This window comes from Thalassophryne amazonica, chromosome 12 (genome assembly GCF_902500255.1).
Source record: "Thalassophryne amazonica chromosome 12, fThaAma1.1, whole genome shotgun sequence".
Classification (NCBI taxonomy): domain Eukaryota; kingdom Metazoa; phylum Chordata; class Actinopteri; order Batrachoidiformes; family Batrachoididae; genus Thalassophryne; species Thalassophryne amazonica.
Window position 1 is genome coordinate 81,849,579 of NC_047114.1, and position 21,117 is coordinate 81,870,695.

Consider the following 21,117-nt stretch of genomic DNA (forward strand, 5'->3'; position numbering starts at 1 on the left):
TGTTTTGCATTTTTATTTTTGTTCAGTGTATAATATGTCTACATTTCACATTTGTGACACTTTCATGAATAAAAGCAATAATAATAGCATGAATATGAATAGAACACGTACCAATTACGTTCAATCTAATTCAATTTTATTAAACAGCATCAAATCACAACATAAGTCACTGAAAGGTGCGACACACAAGCAACAATTTCAATCATGATTTGTCTAAGCTTTGAGCAGGTGTCAGACACAGCATAAAGTTGTGCAACAGTAGTGAATGTGAAAAAGGTGAAGACTTGCGCGTAGCAATATGGTGTCATGCAGAGATCAAGTATTACCACTGCAATTTTTGTTCTCAGTGTGCTGATGGAGAAAGATCAAAAAGTTGTCATGTTGCGTGCTTGTGGATTTAGAGAAAGGCTGTAACAGGGTGCCAAGAAAAGAGTTGTGGCATTGTATGAGGAAGTCTGGAGTGGCAAAGAAGTATGTGAGGGTGGTGCAGGACATGTACAAGGACAGTGTGACAGCAGTGAGATGTACAGTAGGAATGACAGATGTATTCAAGATGGAGGTGGGATTACATTAAGGGTCGGCTCAGAGCACTTTCTTGTTTGCAGTAGTGATGGAGAGGTTGACGGACAAGATCAGATGATGTTTGCAGATGACACTGTGATCTGTAGTGAGAATGGAGAGCAAGTTGAGACTAGCCTCTGGTGGAGTGAGTGGAAAAGGTGGAAAGAGTGATATGTGAAAGGGAAAGTTTACAAGTTGGTAGAGAGACCAGTTATGTTTTATGGCTTAGAGGTGATGTTAACAAAAAAGACAGGAGATGGAGCTAATGGTCAGAGAGCTGAAGATGCTGTGATTTTCCTTGGGCGTGTGGAAGATGGACAGGATTAGGAATGCACATATCACAGGGACAGCACAGGTTGGCTTTGAAACAAAATCCGAGAGGTGACAATTTGTGATAATTTGGACATGTACACTGGAGGGTACACGTTAGGGTATATAGGGAGAAGGGTGCTGAGGATGGAGCCAGCAAATAGGAGGTTTCTGAATGACTCAGGGAGGGCATGTATGTGGTTGGTGTGACAAAAGAAGATGCAAAAGACAGGGCTAAAAATGATGAATGATCTGCTGTGGAGACCCCTAATGGGAGTAGCCCAAAAAAAAAAAGATATAGAAGACAAGTGGTTGTCAGCGAGAGACTGATGGAAATGTACTGAAACAGAGAACTAAACCATTATTTTCTGATTGAATCACTGTGGATATATTCTAAAAAAAAAAAAACAATTAGCACAGTCATCTCATCACAGAACTCTGCAGAAAGAACTCCATAAAAGGAAAAGCTATTGAAGGAGATGGCTGAGCTAGGTGCACAGCGAAAGAGGTCTATGATAGAAACGATTTTAATTCAAAAATGTATTAGATCAGATAAGTACGCTGTTATTACGCTGTTACACTGCTTATCCAGCAGTTGTGTTCTGATGCTCAAACTACCCAATCACAAGTCCACATAACCCTGCAGAAAGAAACTTACATAAATTTAGTCAAAGCAGACACTTCTTCATTCTCTGTTTCTCTGGAAAACATGTATGCTTTTGAAGATATGAATAGCTTCCAGTGTGCTTGTTTGTCAGTTTATTTTATTCCATTTCCAAAGTCTAGGCCTTGAGATCACCAAGGCCACCACTGCTTGTATTTTTATTTTCTTTTTGTCGAAATTAATTTCAAACACTGATCACATGTAAATACATTACATCTTAAATCATTCAGTTCTGCAAGAGCAAACATAGCCAGTAATAACTATAAAGTTACACAGAAATTAAAAATACATTGTTCACACTTCTATTTCCTGACTATACTTGAAATGGGCTGGTATATAAGTAAATTTTATTTGATATATAATTTACAAGTGCTAGAGGGTCTCATAGGGTTTTGTGTGATGAGAGGTGCTGCAGTACTGTATATCTTTCAGATTCACTGGATTGATTTCAAACCCTTTGTTACTTCCATTGATATGCATCCAAGAAGCAACAAACCAACATGGGAAGATCACATTTACCCACAAATATCAGCTCGCACATGGCTTGATGATGTTATGAAAAAACAGCTGTAGCCTAACCTGGTGGTTCTTAATCTTTTGCACCAACACCCCCCCTCACCCACCCCCATTGCAACATGGGAAAAATTGGTGTATTATACAAGGATATATATATATATATATATATATATATATATATATATATATATATATATATATATATAATATATATATATATATATATATATATAAAAACAGCTCTGTGATCTTTGGTGCTCCCTTGAGGGAGGCTGGAACCCCAGGTTGGGAACCATGGGCGAATAATAACTATATAATAACTTCTTCATATCATGGCATGAAGTACAAAGACACACCGTAACCAAAGACTAATCAAAGTATGTCAAAGTTCACAACAAGTTTTCAAAAAAACAAAAAAGAAAAAAAATGGGATGTACATCGGTGAGAGAACTAGACTGAAATGCTGTTTTTCTATGCAGAGCAGGTGACTTTGTAGTTAGCACTGGGTTCAATTCCACCCATACCCACTTCATTTAATTTCTGTTTGGTGCTTGCATGTTTTCCATGTGGGTTTTCTCCAGAAAATCTGGTTTCCTCCCACCATCAAACACATCTGGATTTGGTCTAGATTTGGCCTGATTGTGGCTGCCTACAGCTCCGAGTAATTGGATGGTGCCTAATTATGTATGCATGGCCACTTTTCCTCTTATAGGCCTGAGAATTGCTTCCCTCACTGTATCATTTATTTTTAGCAAGCAGTAGCACCTGAGCACCGGTTATGTGCATGTCTCAGTATGGGCCTAATTTACTAAAATCCCAGATAACAAGTGCTGCTAAATTGCATGAGAAGACCAAACTGTTGCACAATGGGGTGAAATTGGGGTGAGATTCATTAAGATTAACTGCAAAATTAATAGCGGGTGGTAATGTGACATAGACATCAGTCTCTAAATGAGGATTTTGTGTGTCCTTATGCACAACCTTTGCCATATAATTGAGCATGTTCATGCATTGGTGATTATTCTTCCGTCCACTCAATGGTTTATAATTGTGCCAGACATTTATAATTGTGACCGGCATCTGTGTACTATTCCACACAGACTTCAGAAATGTTTTGTGTGTGTGTGAGAGAGAGAGAGAGAGAGAGAGAGAGAGAGAGAGAGAGAGAGAGAGAGAGAGAGAGAGAGAAGAGAGAGAGAGAGAGAGAGAAACACATCAATGCCCCAAAATTCACTATGGTCCACCTTTTAAGCATTTATTCTGAAAGAAACAAGCAGGAATTAAACAGTTATATATGCCTGATGCTTACAATGAATGTTTTTTTTAATTGTGTGGATGAGGACCTTGATAAATTGTTATGTGTGTGCAAATTCTACCAATTTGCATGTTCCCTCCCACAATTTTGTAGACTTGGGTGGACAAACCTCAAACTGCATGTTAAATGGACAATACGTGCTATGTTGTGCATTTGAAAGAGGCAATCCTCAGTGCACTGTTGGCAAATCAGCAGGCCGGGTTTTTTGCAGGTACTATGGTGTCTGTGGACATTTAAACACATGCAAACCTTTTGTAAATCAGGCCCTATATATCAGGTCATATGAAGATGAAAAACTTTTTTTTTTAATCTTCCGGCATATTTGACATAGATCAAAACAAAGAAGTATATATCAAGCACTGACACAAGATAAGGACGTCATCATAACTTCAACTGACTGACTCCGGCCCACGAGAGTTTCTTTGTCAGTCTGGTGTATTGGGCATGTTCCACAACAGTCTGTTTTTGTTGTTGTTGTTGTTGTTGTTTTTACATTACAGAGTTATAATTGGCTCGGGGTTCACTTCGTCTGCCTTCTCTATTAACTTGTTGGTATCAACTACATCTGGTTGCGATCGCTCACTGTCAAAGTAGAGGGGGTTGTCAAAGGTGGATAAAAGAGGATGAGGCCTCTTGTAGATGAAGAATGCGACAACTGCCAGTGTGGAAATGGCAGTGATGACCAGGACAACTGTCAAGCTCGTGTGGAGGCGGCGGCGGAGGGATTCCTCTATCTGTTTGTCTGCAGAATCAGCAAGAGGATGAGGGTCAGTCCAACTGAACCATCATTTGTATGATTATTTCATGCCTTGTTGAAATACTGATATATCACTTTCTGGGTATGCAGGGGTGGAACTTACCTGTTCTTGTCAACGAAACGTCAGGAATCACTAATAGGAAAGAAACAAAAAGTACTCAGAACATTTTTAGGATGTATATTGAATATAAATGTGTGATTCCATGATTCACCTTGACCCTACATGCTATGAACATATTCTGGATTAAAGCTGGTGGTCTGAGGATAAGTTCACCTCTTTTGGAACATTATTTATATTAAAACATAGTTTTAAATTATGCCTCTGACTGCTCCACCAACCTTAGACATTTGCTTTGTATGTGAGAAATGCTATTTTCAAAAAAAAAAAAAAACTGAATTAATACCACAAGACTTCTCTAGTTAAGTTGGAATATCTTTAGTTAAGTTGAAATAACTTTTTAAAAAATCTGTACAAGTGGGGGATTTTCAAGTTGCACTGCCATCTTGAAACTGAGACTTCCGGTTAGTGAGCCTCTCGCTCACGTGTTTGGCATCATTAAAAACAACAGCTTGACGCCTCATGGAGCATCTAACCGATTGGTTGTCATGACGCCTCACGGAGTGGCTGACCGATCTGTTGTTAGGTCGCCTCATGGAGCAGCTAACCCATTGGATGTTACGACGCCTCACGGAGTGGCTGACCGATGGGATGTTACGACGCCTCACGGAGCGGCTGACCCATTGGATGTTACGACGCCTCACGGAGCGGCTGACCGATTGGTTGTCATGACGCCTCACGGAGTGGCTGACCGATTGGTTGTCATGACGCCTCACGGAGTGGCTGACCGATCTGTTGTTAGGTCGCCTCATGGAGCGGCTAACCCATTGGATGTTACGACGCCTCACGGAGTGGCTGACCGATGGGATGTTACGACGCCTCACGGAGCGGCTGACCCATTGGATGTTACGACACCTCACGGAGCGGCTGACCGATTGGTTGTCATGACGCCTCACGGAGTGGCTGACCGATCTGTTGTTAGGTCGCCTCATGGAGCGGCTAACCCATTGGATGTTACGACGCCTCACGGAGTGGCTGACCGATGGGATGTTACGACGCCTCACGGAGCGGCTAACCCATTGGATGTTACGACGCCTCACGGAGTGGCTGACCGATGGGATGTCATGACGCCTCACGGAGTGGCTGACCGATTGGTTGTCATGACGCCTCACGGAGTGGCTGACCGATCTGTTGTTAGGTCGCCTCATGGAGCGGCTAACCCATTGGATGTTACGACGCCTCACGGAGTGGCTGACCGATGGGATGTTACGACGCCTCACGGAGCGGCTGACCCATTGGATGTTACGACGCCTCACGGAGCGGCTGACCGATTGTATGTTACGACGCCTCACGGAGCGGCTGACCCATTGGATGTTACGACGCCTCAAGGAGCGGCTGACCGATTGGATCTAACGACACCTCACGGAGCGGCTGACCAATCCGTTGTTATGATGCCTCACGGAGCGGCTAACCGATTGGATGCTATGACTCCTCACGGAGCGGCTAACCGATTGGATATTACGACACCTCATGGAGGGGCTAACCGATTGGTTGTTATGACGCCTCTTCAAGCGACTGACCATTCGGATGTTATGACGCCTCACGAAGCGGCTGAGTGATCGAAGCAGGACGCAGATTAAAAGATGTCTCCAGAAATCAAATTAAGTTCAGATTTCTTGTTTCTTTTTGGCTTCGGTGTCTTTCCTTAGCGCCATGTGACCGGGGATTTACATTCGTTGCTAGGAAAGTTCAACAACCAAAATACCAACATTCTGGGCACAATGAACATGTTTTCACTATCATTTGATTTCTTTGTGTGACTGACATCGTTATTCAAGCATTCAAAAGGTTATTCCTACCTCCACACAAGTCCAACCACACATAAGAAGGTTTTTTGAGTTCTTATTGAACAAAACCGCATCTCAGTAAATGGACAGAGTTGTGATGTCATTACGCATGCACGTAGGCGCTGCTCTAACGCAAGTTGAAAATGTCCCATTTTGTTGCATCACTTTTTCTCGTTGAGACAGCGGTTCATTTTTTAGAGTGTAGACATTCATATATTTTTTCATTAGAATACGACATCATTTCTCTCTGATAGCGCACTCAGCTCTCTGCTTCATTTCAATATCTTCAGGCAACATTCATCTATGCTTTGGTTATGGTCATGTTTAAAGTTATGGCTGAGAATAGGGCTAGCATTTCCCCACGTGTCACACAGAGATGTAACGGGGGTACACAAATATTGACATTTGTTCAAAATAAGACATTTCCTTAAAAATGTCACAACTTCCAAATCTGAAGGCAGCAGTATATCACATCTTTCTGGAAAGTCTGGAGATTTTCAACTTAAAAATGCTAAGAGCAGGTCTACAATTTTTTTTTTTTTCCTGTTCTCATTTAGAGAAATTGAGAAAAAAAAAAGATGCTGGTGCTGAGGGAAACAAAACCACACTATATGGACATGGAGCCTAAGGCTTCGCGAATGTCTGAGGCATCCAATCAGGATTCTGGAATCAACAGCCCGAAGAGAAACTTCGGAGACTGACATCGTGCTATCAGAGCAAGACAAAAGAAAGCCTGTAATTGTTTACAACATTCATTCATTCATTCATCTTCTACCACTTAGTCCAATTAAGGGTCGCAGGGGGCTGGAACCTATCCCAGCAGTCATAGAGCGCGAGGCGGGGTACACCCAGGACAGGACGCCAGTCCTTCGCAGGGCCACAAACAGACAAACAAACACAGACACACCCACACGCACACCTACGGACAATTTTAAAGACTCCAGTCCACCTAACCCGCATGTCTTTGGATGTGGGAGGAAACCGGAGCACCCGGAGGAAACCCACGCACACACGGGGAGAACATGCAAACTCCACACAGAAAGGCCACAGGAATCGAACCCACGACCTTCTCGCTGTGAGGCAACAGTGCTAACCACTCAGCCACTGTGCTGCCTCGTTAACAACATGAACAGTGGAATTAAGAAACTCGCTAAAATCATTGCATAGGGGAAAAAAATACAGTGTGTCGCTGTGTTATGTGGCTTTTTCACATAACACGGTTCTTTCCTGTTTATTCCCAAATAGCACATCAGGACAGGTTTTGAAGCATCATAACAACATCTTGACTCATCTTTGTCAATCTTGAACAAACTCAATATACATAGTAGTTATGGCCGTGATCAGCATCAGATTTGAAATCGGGATCCAATTTTTGAACTGTTCAAAAATTTCATCGCACTTCTCAACATCACTGTTAGCACGTGGTAACTTCGGGATATTCATAGTCATCGGCTTTAATCATGTTTAAACTTCTTTAAACAGGGTATTCTTAGTGGCTATGGCTTGAAACTTGTTTGATCGTGCTCTATAGAGGTAAAAATTTGAATCTGAAGCAGCGGTTTTGCAGCTTTTGTTCAAAGTCGAACAGCTCGAGCTCCTTTCTTTCACTTTTAGGCGGGTTGCACTTTATATGCCAGCCTGTTATGAGGCAAACTGGATTAAGGCGTTTCATCCTGTTTTTGCACTTTCTTGGGTGGTAGGTGATCGTAGTTTAATGGCACAGATGGAATAGTCCTGTTAGCAGTGAAGCAAGGGCTGGACTCTGTTGCTGAATGGTTTGAAGTGAATGTGGATGAAAAGTCGTTGGAAATTCATCAACCCAGAGATGAGCAACATTTTTTTACGTGCCAAAGGTGGTTTTGCAGTGTGAGATGTTTGTTAATTTGCTGTCTGGCTGGGCTCACCCACAGATGCCCATTTGGAACCTTTCTCCTCACCAGGAGATGGAATGGGACGGAAGCCTGTCCACTCCCATGCAACTCTCTGCACTTAATGTCTGTTGCAGCAGTTTGGCAGTCACACTAAATGTGTTTCCATTAGCCTTCAGATTGCACAATTTGAAGTAGCGAATTGAAAATATACTTAATGGAAACACGTGCATTTCCAAAGAACTCTTAAATATTGCACAATATGGTTTTTCCAGATAATTCAAAAAAAGACTTATTTTGTAGAACTGCAACAGAAACACATATTTTGTATTATAGGTCACACGTTGTACAAAAAGCATCACATGACATTCTAAAGCTACTTTCCAGCCAGGTTTGTGTGTGGGGAAACAACAAAATGGCAATATTTAGCCGGGCTTATTGTTCCGTCGCCATGACTACTGGATTTACAGTACTATTCAGAGCCTTAGTAGAATGAGTTATCCCAAGAAAATAGAACCCAGCATTCACATTCCATCAGCAGGACTTTCTTTCAAGGTCTAAACATGCATATGTCATTTTGCACGGCTGTCGACAGGGATTACTTTTTCTCTCTTTTTTGGCATTTGTTTCATGCAAAGTCATTATTTAAAAAAATAATAATCCACTCATGCATGATGTTCTCACCTTTGGGGGCCTTGCAAATGTATCCTCTATCATGCCAGCGGCGGCCGGTCCTCCAGACGCCATTTGAAGATGAAATCTGTCCGTACATGTCGTCGTCATCAACCTCATCTGGATCCCAGTTGGAATAGCCCATGACTGTTTTATCTAACCATAACCACTGTCCTGTAAACAAACAAAATACTGACTTTTCCCACTTGAATAATTTGATAAATACACATTTTATATAATATTTGTAGCTGTAATTTGCATTTTTATGAGCTACAGCAGTCATCAAACAAAAATAATAAGCTACAGTTGATACACTAGTAACAACAGCAATAATAATAATAATAGTATTAATAAGAAGGATTGCTGGAGAGTGATAAGTATCACATATCAAAGATAACTGCCCAGGATCACAGATCAGGATCAAAGCAAAGACCAGGCCACCACCAGGTATCGAAGGGGAAAAAAATTAAGCTGCTGTGACAGTGTGTTTTTTTTTTTTTTTGGTCCCTTAACCGATCAATGTGCACCAGGAGACACATACATTTTAACACTATAAGATGCATTATGAAAAGTTCTCGCGAAGTACAGTTATCATAGGCTTATCAAAAGTACAATCTATTGACAGTAGGTCACATTACTTTTTAGACATAATAAGCCGTCATTTCATTCAGCCTTGTTACTTAAATTTAGAAATAGAAATTATATAAAAACATTTGTTATAGAAATACTGTAGGCTATACTATAAATAACACTGGGCAACAATTTTTTACTTTTTGAATGTTGTCTAGATTTCTACAACTGATTTAGAGTATTTTTGCACTGCTGAATCAGGAAATGGCATCCGTTTTTCTCCATCAGGTCAGGTTTTTGTGCAAAGTTGATTTGAAAAAAAAAATCAGATCTTGTGACAAAATTGATTACATTTTTGTGGCATTATCAGCTGATTTTGTCAACACATACCATCCTAAATATGTTTTTAAGAGAAAAAAAATGTTTTTCCAACAACATATATTTATTACCTGATAGAAACATCGATTACTGTAAACTGAATGGTGGGCAATGATAAAGGTAAGTACACGTAAATTGCATGTTGCTTCACCATTGTTCAAACTTCAGGGGTTGAACTTCCGTTTATTCGATCTCCTGGAATACTCAGCGGCAGGGAGGTCTCTCTTCAGAGTCCAACAGTAGTCAGCCATCATGACTGCGTCCCAGCGACCCTGATACCTGGTCTCCATCTCTTTCATGTCCTGATGGAATCTCTCCCCCTGCTCGTCACTCATTGAACCCAGGTTCTCAGGAAACCGGTCCATATGTGAAAATAGGTAGTGCATCTTGACGCTCATGTTGCAGTCCAGGTTTCTGAAAGCAGTCAGCATGTTGTTGACAAGTTCTGCGTAGTTTCTGGCCTTATTGTTGCCAAGAAAGTTCTTTACTACCAACAAATGCCTTCCACGCTTCCAGTTCCATTTCGTTCATTGAGTTTTCGAACTCTGGATCTCTGATGAGCTTACGGATCTGAGGACCATTAAAGATGCCAGCTTTCAACTTCTCCATGGTCAATCCTGGAAAAGCCTGGCACAAGTAAGTGAAACAGTCACCATCCTTGTCCAGAGCCTTAGTGAACTGCTTGATTAAGCCGAGTTTGATGTGCAGCAGTGGGAAGAGTAGTCTGTCTCTGTCCACCAGAGGGTCGTTGATGCCGTTCCTTTCTTTGCAAGGCACCAATTCCTCCCGCACAGGCCAGTCCTTCTTCGTGTAATGCTGAGCATGGTCCCTACTATCCCACATGCACAGAAACACATGCGTACATGTGAACAAAAACGTAAAAAACGACATGTGGCCATAACTCAAAAACTTGACCTGATTGAGCAAAACCAATGTGATTTTTGGATTGAGCGCATCAGATTCGTCCTAAATCAGCTGAAAAAACGCAGACAACAAATTTGTTGTTGACCAGTGTAATATATCATTACTTGTGTGATACAATTCATCATATAAAGCAAGAAATGACTGGATGACTGGACCAATGACTGGATACAAAGGTTGAACTTTTGAAACTGCAATACAAAAAAAGGCCACAAGATGGAGACAGTTGTCTATCTCACTACAAGCTACAAGTAACAGCAAGGATTTCTTTTATTACCAGTTTGTGTTGCTACAACTAAAGTAAAATGTTAGGTATATGAAATTATGCCAGGACTTGGGAAAATACATTTTAGACAGGGACGCCGTTATACCATGCCACTGCACCGCAGACTGTGCAAAACAGCATACTTCGTATGACCGATGCACGACCGTCACACAAATAGAATAAAGAATAAAGAAACAACCTGGCGGCGGCAGCATGGTAGCTAGCCATGCACACCATTTGCACAGGTTACATTGCTAGGCTAGGTTACGTGACTGGCAGAGTTAGTACGAATGAAAATAATATCCAACCTTAATTCATATCTGAGTGACCCAGTTAGACGGCACTTTACTTCGGACCAGAAGATCAGAATGTCTCTCTCACAAACAGATGTCTGATTTATGAACAAGTTAGGTTGCTGTTCATCAATTAATAGCTGAAGTTAACCTTCATTTACCGTCATGGCCATAGTGGTCCCCGCCTCACTTTATAGTCACCCTTTCTTGACTTCAATGAAAATATATACTTGTTTTATAAAAAGTAAAATAAAGACCTCTTTCTTGACCTCATATTTAACTGTTGACAGCACTGTAATAGTAAAACTTGCAATTTCTAACCTACATTGTTAATAAATAAATAAAACTATTAAATTCTTTCTAACATTTAAATTTTCTCTAAACATTTTACTTGTCGAAATTATTATTATTTTAAGTAGTATAAGTAGTTGTAGTAAAAAAAAGGCTTCAAAACTGGACCTTTAATCTAGGGGTGTTGTGAGGGGGGGGGGGACATCGTTGCCCCACACCCCCATTCCATCTGGATTCGCCCCTGCTTTGGCGTTTGAGCACAAAGAATGGATAACATTTATTTATGCAGAAAACATGACCAGATTTACAGGTAAGAAAGTTTTATTGAGTTTTCACATCATGTGGTCCTCAGACAGAGAGTTTAGGTGCATTTAAGTGGAAAATAATGTTAGTTGACGCGTCGCGGAGGATCAGCTGTTTTAATGTGCAGATACGGAGAGGCTCAGCTCAGCTCTAAATAAAGGAGGAAAAAAAGCATAAAAATGTCTTTGTAAAGCTCAGTACAGGTGTGCTGTTATCACCGCGCTTTAAGAGGTGAGGACGAGTCGAAGCTGCTACAAAAAAAAAAAAAAAAAAAACGCGGATGAAAAGCTCACAGTTTGCTTTACTTCGTAAATCAATCAATCAATCAATCCGCAGGCCAGTAGTCCATCAGGCCAGCGGGCAAATGCCCGGTGTGCAATACTATCAGTCCAGCGGTGGAGACTGGGTAAGCAGAGGACTGGTGGACCCTGGCAGAGGTATATACCCATTGAATGTCCTCCTAGAGCAACATTTAGGTTTTAATAATTCACAATTAAGTTTTCGTCTTCTTGCTTTCATTAATGTGTTTTTTTTTTAGAAGAATAAAAGCTTTTCCATTATGTGTTTCAATGTTTTACTGTAAATTATTATTATTTGATACATATGTATTCATACCTTTATGGGTCTTATACAGTCCAATCCAAAAAGCTGTTTGGCTATCTTGAAATACCTTCACGTTGCCTTGAATAAAATCTTGTTCAGAAGGATCTTCTATGCTGGTCAGGACTCCACCTATAGAACACAGGACAATCATATTATTCATTCATTCATTCATCATTTTCCATATCCAGTGATCCCAGGACCTTCTTGCTGTGAGGCAACAGTGCAAACAACCAACTATGCCTCCTTGCTGCCCACATTCAGATTTCTTAATATGATTTCATATGTTCTGGTGCCCACTTGTGGCAAAATCTGGAACATTCAAATGCCCAATTTTCTGTGTATGGAAAGTCTCACCGTGTATGACACAGTTACTTGCTGAGTCTGCCCATTCGATTTCATCTGTGACGAATAAATAACAGTAGCCTCTAAATGGAATCCAAGAAAATTTGTTTAGGTATCTCATTTCCACCTCTTCAGGGCAAATTCCTGGGAAAATGGTTGATTCTGTTGGTGGTACATCTGCAAGTGACAGATATCTGGTTATCCGTTGCAGTCTTAACAAATTGTGATCTTACCAGAACAAAAAATGTTAGCAATTCCATTTTTTAATAAGAGAAAAATTATACAGTAACAAGCTGCTGATCTAACACAATTATTTTGCAAGGCCTGTTGATTTACAGGCAACATCCACCCCCATTCCAAACCTGAAAATCCCTGAGTTAGTGATAAAAGATTATATCACCCCCAAAGTTAGGATAGAGATACCATGGCACTTTTCCACAACACAATAGAGATGCCAGCAGATGTTAAATGTTTACATGGGGCCAGAGCATGCGACACAGCTTCTCATCTTAGGGTGCTGGCATCACATAAGAATAGACAGACCCAAGAATATGGCACTAAATATAGCAATGTTGTTATTCATGTTGGTGCCAACAATGTGTCACAAAGGTGGACACAAAGAGGACGTATGACCTCGCCAGAAAGATGTGCCGGCATCAATTAATACTCTGTGGCCCCTTCACCCTCCCAGGGAAAAGGTGAGGTTTACAGCAGGCTTCCATCCGTAAATAGTTCACTGGTAAAGTCCTGTAGACAGCAGGGACTTAGTTTTATCAAAAATGGGCTGTCTTTCTGGGTTAACTGTTGCTTACTGATACTGGATGGCCTTCACCCTATTGGGGAAGGTGCCATCATCATATCTCAAACAAAGATAGACACTTAAAGTGACAGTAACATTAGGACACCACAGCATACCACAGAATGGGTGATTAGAGAGCCTGCAGGGCCTACTACTAATGCGGTTGTGAAAACTATGACCACTATGTTAATAGTTTAGTTTATGTGACAGGGAGGGAAATATTTCATATTGAGGCTGTTGCCTGCATCCATCAATGTGCCTGCAAAATATCTAGAGTAGGGCTGTTTATGTTAAATAGTGAAAAAATAAAAGTGGTGAGAGACTTCGGGCCACATGGTGTTTTTGTTCCACTTGGGGTTTTATAGGTGCAGAACAAATTTGAACTCAATCAGATAAGATTTAAAGGTCCCCAGAGTGACACAGGTTCCTCTCCCTCTGCTGGCAAGGCAACATCACCCTAACGGCAGAAGACTCTGATGCCATTATTTTTCTTTTACAGGTACATGTGATGGCTTCTAATCGCAAAAAGTGGTGGTGGATTGGTCACCCAGAGGAGAACATTACTGGAATTACTGGATTACTACATTGCTTGTTTGGGGAAAATTTTTGCTTTGTGGGGGACCCCTAAACAATGTCTGATTACAATTAAATTGGTCACAGAGCTTTTATTTTATTAGTGGAACAAGAACAACATGTGGTCCAAAAGATTATGTAACATTTGACATTTTGAACAGGTCTCATCTAGAAGTTCATATTATGCAAATTTAGTGCCCATCAAGCATCTTGGATACAATAAGAGTAGCTGATTGTTCAAGGTATCACAAAATTCTGATTTTATCACCATTCCCCATTCCCCCACATGGACCTCTGTAAACCTATATCTAATCTGAAACATCTGACAAAATCACTCCATTTCAACTAGATCATTGGCCAAATTGAGTAAGGTTCTTACTTTAAGATTCATAAATATAAGGTCAGTGTCCTCTAATTCATTGTTGATTTGTCAACTAATTTTTTTAACATTGTTTAGATGATCAGCTTATGTGAAACCTGGCTGAAAACAAATGTCCTCCTGCTTTTGAGTGAAGTTTACCCACTGGCACACACATTTAGTTACACTGCCCGTGAGATGAAGCAAGAAGATGTTGCTTTAATTTACAAATCTGGGTTTACTTTAATGGCTCATGAGGGTCATAAATTTAGTTAATTTGAACATCTGGTTCTTTGGCCCGCTCAGGCTGCCACCAGCAGTCATGACAGAAGGATGAAATTCAGGCATATTACTTTCTTACTGTCTACAGGGCTCTTCAGCCTCTACTCCAATTTCTAAGATGAATTTGGCCAGTTTATTTCTGATCTGGCAAAATTTACTGATCCTAATTGCTGGTGATTTCAATATCCATGTAAACAAGCCTTCTGATCAACTTAGCAAAGGGTTTAGAAACATTGCGAAAATGTTGGGATTTCATCATTGCATTCAGGGAGTGGCCCACTGTTGTGGTAACACTGAATTTTGGTCCTGGTTTGTGGTATACTGTTTCAGATGTTGACAGTGCTTCTCTTACATCAGCAGTTTCAGATTGCTCACTTATTCAGTTTACTGTTTCATTATCCTGTCCACAGTGACTTGAAACCTGTATAGCATCATCCCATTAGCTCCTCTTTTATAACTGAACTTGACGCCAGACTGCATGATATTCTAGTATCACTTTCTGAAAATGATGAATCAGCATGCGGCCACACAAATAGTTTAAGCAGCTCTCACACTGTGATGGATTGAGGAAATGTATGAGTAACAGATAGGATATTTTGACATCCATTCATGTACATTTTTGTTCTGTATAAATCCTTTTCTTATTTGTTAATTACATTCCTTGTCAACTGATGTCCGGCAAGTGCATCAGAAAGTTTTGTGCATGCTTAAAACATTGAGTGGACATCACACTGAGAGCTTCCTTAGTGGTTGCACATTTGTTCAGTGTTTTGTTCTGATTTCTTTTAATCTTGTCAGAGGTAGATATTAGCTTTATCTATGCATTATCTGTTCATCTTCTGCTCGCATCTGGAAGAGCTTTGCTCCTGGTTTAAGTGGGTGTCCACTAATTCTATCATACCCCCAAATCCACCGGAGACTGACAGATTTGGCTATTTTAGTCATCGGAAAAATTTTTCAGTCTGTTATAATCAGTTTACTCAATCTGCCACAGTGTGGCTACACCTTTAAGCTCAGCATTCATGCTGCCCACTGGACTCTATCTCCATGTGGACATTCTTTTTTGTTTGGATGTTAGACAATTCTTTGTTGTATTTTGTTCACCTAATTTTTGTTACTGTTAGTATGGATAAAGCAATTGGTCACCCTTCTGAGTCTGGTCTGCTTGAAGTTTCTTCTACTAAAGCTCCAGAGGAAGTTTTCCTTACCACTGTTGATTACGTGCTTGTTCGAGGGTGGGGGTGGTATGGTTAGACCTTATGACCTTAGACCCTTGTGACGTGCATTTTTGACAATTTATGCTGTGTTTGGCGATACATAAATAAATTGAATTATTTGTGCACTGGGCTGAGAGCCAACAAACCTGTTGACATCATACAAACACTGTTCATTGTCTGGTTGCAGAAGGCTGTTTTCCACATCCCATCCACATCCACATATACACATGGTTGATTCTGGGTGGGTTCTCTTTCAGCCCAGTTGGCGATGGTCATGTGCCAGCCATCAACATACTTAAAATAACCTTGAGTCTGAAAGCAACAAGGAATCACAACATTATTTTTTTGCATACCCCACATTTCTGCCAGAAACTGTTAAATACAAAACAACAAATGATAATTAATTTGAAAACTCATTTGTGTAATGTTTTAAAGAAATGTTTCTTAGTAGTTGATTGGATTAGCGTAGGACACATAATTGCAATAACGTAGATTTAATTTATTTTAAACTTGACTTTAGCACTGTTTTCCTTGGAATAAAAGAATTATGACAGTAAAAGTTTGTTGCTGTTTACCTCAGCTTTGTTCAGCCCAATCCACAACGGTGTTTTGAGATTCATAGCCAGGAGCTCGACATAGGCCTGCGTCCACTCATTCCGTAAGCTGGCCATTTTGGCCTTGTCACCTTCACAATACTTCTTGGCATCAGCCCAGGTCAGGTTTTGAGTCACAGCCTTTATAGAGTCATTTGCCAGAGCAACGTACGTGTTGGGAACAAGGGGGTCTTGCCGCAGTGGAAAGCTTGGGTCTGTTTAGAGGAAATGAAATGTAATAACAAGTAAAACTGTTGTTTTAATGTATGCTATGATTACATTTTCTATTCTGATAAAATGAAGAAAAAGTGTTGGGCCAACAGGAAAATGTTACAACAAAGTGTGGAAAAGATTGACATATTGCGAGATGGGTTCAGTGCCGCTACTGTGAAAAGCACCCACCCACATAAATATGATTTTGATTTTATTCATTCCAGTCACCCTGCTGAAAGTGGACTCAGCATCCATTTCTTGTGTCTGCATACTGTAGGATATCCTGAAAAAATCTGTTATTCTCATTAGTAATATTATTACACTGTTGGTTTGAAATGCCCATTCCTATGATGGAGTTCTTTTTCCATGAATCTGCTGTCAATATAGTATATATATTGACACTAGAGTCTCTCTCACACACACACACACACACAATAAATATATATATATATATATATATATATATATATATATATATATATATATATATATATATATATATATATATATATATATATATATATATATATATACGTTCACATAACCGCCGGAGACAATGTGAAATAGAATAAGAATCATTTTTGTATGCTGTATTTGTAGCTGTTGCTTTCCACGTGTGCTGTGTAATGTGCTGATGCATGCTGACTCCTGTCTTCCCACATGAGTGGCCACTATAAATGAATGCTTAATTACAATCATGTGCCATGAAGGGCCAAAACACTGCAGGTTTTCCCTGCCGCCAACCACCTCAAAATCACTCCGCATGGCTGCAAACTGACAAATTTCAATAAATTTAAGCAAAATTATCAGAGAAAACAGAGTGAAAACCTTGAACTTGAAACTCGACATGATAGCGCCAAGAATGTAACAACCTGCCGTTGCACCACATTTCCATTCCATTCCTGACACCCCAAATTGAATGAAGGCAAACACGTTAAATGGACAGGATATGCCATTTTGAGCATTTGAAAGTTGCAGTCCTCAGTGTAGATGTTAGTAAATCAGCATGCACATTTTTTGCAGAAGTTATTTTGTTTGTGCATGTTTTTACACATGCAAATGTTTAAATGTGGTAAATCAGACCCTATATCCTGTCTGTTCAGCCTCTCTGAATCTATCTCGAGATTCGGTCAAAGAAATTATATGCAAGCAAGTTGTTAGAAGGTGCAGTCATTTTGCTGTGCTCTGAAAGAAGACAAACTGTCACCCTCAGCTGAAAGGAAATTAGCTTTGTTGATCAAGAACAACATAAGCACAGGCCAGCCATTAACTGGAACCTGCTGGAACACCTATGTCATTGGTTACAAGCAAGATTTGCATTGGGGCTGATTGCTGTTTTCAACAAGAGGAGAAGTCAGGGGTCCTCACTGCAATATCTTCTTTTATCTTTTTTTCAGCTTGGGACTCCAACGAGGGCGGTCGCATCTCCTCCACTCTCCCTTATCTCTGTTCTCTGCTTTGACCTTTAAGTCCCTACTTCACCAGACTATGAATTCCTCAAATTATATTGGATTCTGGATCTAATGGACTACTACTGGATTAACCATGGAATTGATCAGCTGGTCTCTGAACGCTATTGACACCATGTTTTCTACAAGAAGGTCAGGACCGGGGGATCCTACCTGCCCAGATGGAACGTATCCAGCGGGCTATGTACTCGACTCCTGGAGTTCCTGGCGTGTGGCATGCTTGGTGCCTTTCTCCTTTGAGGACGTCGAGGATTTATTCATTTTTGGTCTTATGGTAGCAGGGCTGGTCCTTTTTGGCTTATGTGCTGCCCTGATCTACCGGAAAATTGGCAAGACGGCGGCATCGAGAACCACGGCCCCTCGCTTGTCCGTTATGATTAAGGAGGTTGGCAAGGCAGTGCAAATTGGATGACATCTTGGAGCAGATGCATGCCTTGCAGTTGAAGTTGAAGATTTCAGAGGCCGGTGAATATTCTTAATTCATAATTGGGAATATTCTTAATTCATAATTGGGATTTGGTTGTTGAAGTTGAACTGTTAAAAAGTGTTTTTCACTGCTCAAACCATGACATTACAGGCTTATCAAGCCTGAAGGTCAAATTGCTCGACTGTTTTCCTCCAGAGGAATTTCTTCAGCCTGGGGATCATTTGGCTGTTTCTTATGGAGTTAAAATTGTCTCATTAATATTTGTAAATGCACACAGGGTGATCTACAAATAATCAATGATTTGCAAATGTGTTCAGATATCCACAAATGCAAATTTCATATTTGTAACTTGTAAATTGGTCTTTGCAAATATTGTTGTATTTGCAAATATAAAACTTAATTTGTAAAAAAAAAATTACATTTGTAAAACAGGAAATTGTATTTGTGAATTGAGTTTCAGCATTTGTGGATCACCAATTACACGCATTCTGTTGGGAAAGTGTAGGTACACGGACCCACAACAGGGGGCGCAAATGAACGGACAATGGAGCAGGTCAAATAACAACACTTTACTGTTGTGAATGTGCACAACAAATACAACAGATTCCAACAATAGACCAGAGTCAATTCACAAAGGTGTCGTGTGGGCAGGCTCGAAGATAGGAGACGCCTGTCCAAAGCAGAACCGGAACCACACGATTTCCTCTGCCACCAGACCCCGGGAATACTGGAGCCGCCAAGTCCCGAACTCCCAGGTGGCCACTGCCTCCGCGTGTCGGACCTGGTACTGCTGGCGAGGAACAAGAACACAATTAAACGTGGGCGCGTTTGCACCCAGCAACCTGCATGGCAGGGAAGCTACCTCCACCTCTCGTTGGAGAAAAAGTCTGCTATCACTCACAAAAATCACAAAAGGTTACTGTCAAGCAGTCAGCTGAGAATATTACCTTCCAGGTAGAACGATATCTTGGCAAAGAGGTGGAGACGTCGTCCTGCTGATATACTCCTGCCGATCAGATGATTGGTAACAGCTGTTGCAGGTGATGCATGACAGCTGTCACCCTGGCTGCTCCTGTGAGGCGGCTGCGCCCTCTGGTGCCTGGAGTCCGCACTCCAGACAGGGCGCCCTCTGGTGGTGGGCCAGCAGTACCTCCTCTTCTGGTGGCCCACACAACAGGACCCCCCCTCAACGGGCGCCTCCTGGCTTGTCCGGGTGGCGGCGGTAGAAATCGGCCAGGAGGGCCGGGTCCAGGATGAAGCTCCTCTTCACCCAGGAGCGTTCTTCAGGTCCGTACCCCTCCCAGTCCACCAAATACTGGAAGCCCCGGCCCATCCTACGGACATCTAAGAGCCGGCGCACAGTCCAAGCCGGCTCGCCATCGATGATCCGGGCAGGAGGTGGTGCCGGACCGGGAGTACAGAGGGGTGAGGTGTGATGGGGCTTGATCCGGGACACGTGGAAAACGGGATGGATCCGCAGTGAGGCTTCAGCTTCCGGCCTGGACTGATGACCTTGATGATTTTGAACGGACCGATATACCGGTCCTGCAGTTTAGGGGAGTCCACTTGAAGGGGTATGTCCTTGGTAGACAACCACACTGCCTGCCCTGGCCGGTACGTAGGGGCCGGGGTCCGCCGACGGTCTGCATGGGCCTTCGTCCTCATCCGGGCCCTCAGCAAGGCAGAACGGGCGGCACGCCACACCCGACGGCACTTCCGTAGGTGGGCCTGGACCGAGGGCACACCGACCTCTCCCTCAACCACCGGAAACAAAGGAGGTTGGTACCCCAGACATACCTCGAAAGGGAAGAGGCCGGTGGCTGATGACACCTGGCTGTTATGGGCATACTCGATCCAGGCCAGATGGGTACTCCAGGCCGCCGGGTGCGCGGCTGTCACGCAACGCAGGGCCTGCTCCATCTCCTGATTGGCCCGTTCTGCTTGCCCGTTGGTCTGGGGATGATACCCGGATGAGAGACTCACCGTGGCCCCCAGTTCCCGGCAGAAGCTCCTCCAGACGTGCGAGGAGAACTGGGGACCGCGATCGGAGACGATGTCTGTTGGGATCCCATGCAGCCGGACGACGTGGTGAACCAGGAGGTCCGCTGTCTCCTGGACCGTCGGGAGCTTCGGGAGGGCCACGAAGTGGGCCGCCTTGGAGAATCGGTCCACTATCGTGAGAATGGTAGTGTTGCCCTGGGACGGCGGGAGGCCCATGACAAAATCCAGGCCGATGTGGGACCAGGGGCGATGGGGCACGGGCAGTGGCTGGAGCAGTCCAGAAGCCCTGCGATTGTCAGCCTTGCCCCTGGCGCAGGTGGTGCAGGCCTGGATATAATCCCGGACGTCGGCCTCTAGGGACGCCCACCAGAAGCGCTGCCGGACAACTGCCACGGTTCTTCGCACCCCTGGATGACAGGAGAGCTTAGAGCCGTGACAGAAGTCCAGGACTGCAGCCCTAGCTTCTGGTGGGACGTAGAGTCTGTTCTTCGGCCCAGTTCCGGGGTCCGGGCTTCGTGCCAGGGCCTCCCGGACGGTTCTCTCTACGTCCCAGGTGAGGGTGGCCACGATAGTGGACTCCGGGATGATGGGTTCCGGTGGATCCGACAACTCCGTTTTGACTTCGTCTTCATGTACCCGGGACAGGGCATCC

At 42.4% G+C, this 21,117-nt stretch overlaps 1 protein-coding gene and 1 long non-coding RNA gene across 2 annotated transcripts in view; one reads left to right on the forward strand and one right to left on the reverse strand.

Annotated features, from left to right (window-relative positions):
- Positions 1-3,376: 3,376 nt before the first annotated feature.
- Positions 3,377-21,117, reverse strand: part of LOC117521652 (macrophage mannose receptor 1-like) — a 52,076-nt gene continuing 34,335 nt past the window's right edge. The window contains exons 25-31 of the mRNA XM_034182975.1: positions 16,338-16,570; positions 15,909-16,074; positions 12,546-12,710; positions 12,204-12,320; positions 8,580-8,741; positions 4,226-4,255; positions 3,377-4,107 (exon numbers count right to left, since the gene is read on the reverse strand). Coding sequence (XP_034038866.1) covers positions 3,860-4,107; positions 4,226-4,255; positions 8,580-8,741; positions 12,204-12,320; positions 12,546-12,710; positions 15,909-16,074; positions 16,338-16,570 — 1,121 coding nt within the window. The 3' untranslated portion in view covers positions 3,377-3,859. The remainder of the gene's footprint in view (positions 4,108-4,225; positions 4,256-8,579; positions 8,742-12,203; positions 12,321-12,545; positions 12,711-15,908; positions 16,075-16,337; positions 16,571-21,117) is intronic.
- LOC117521653 overlaps positions 4,029-21,117 on the forward strand; it is a 60,239-nt gene continuing 43,150 nt past the window's right edge. Inside the window, exon 1 of the long non-coding RNA XR_004564014.1 lies at positions 4,029-4,132. This is a non-coding gene — a long non-coding RNA (uncharacterized LOC117521653). The remainder of the gene's footprint in view (positions 4,133-21,117) is intronic.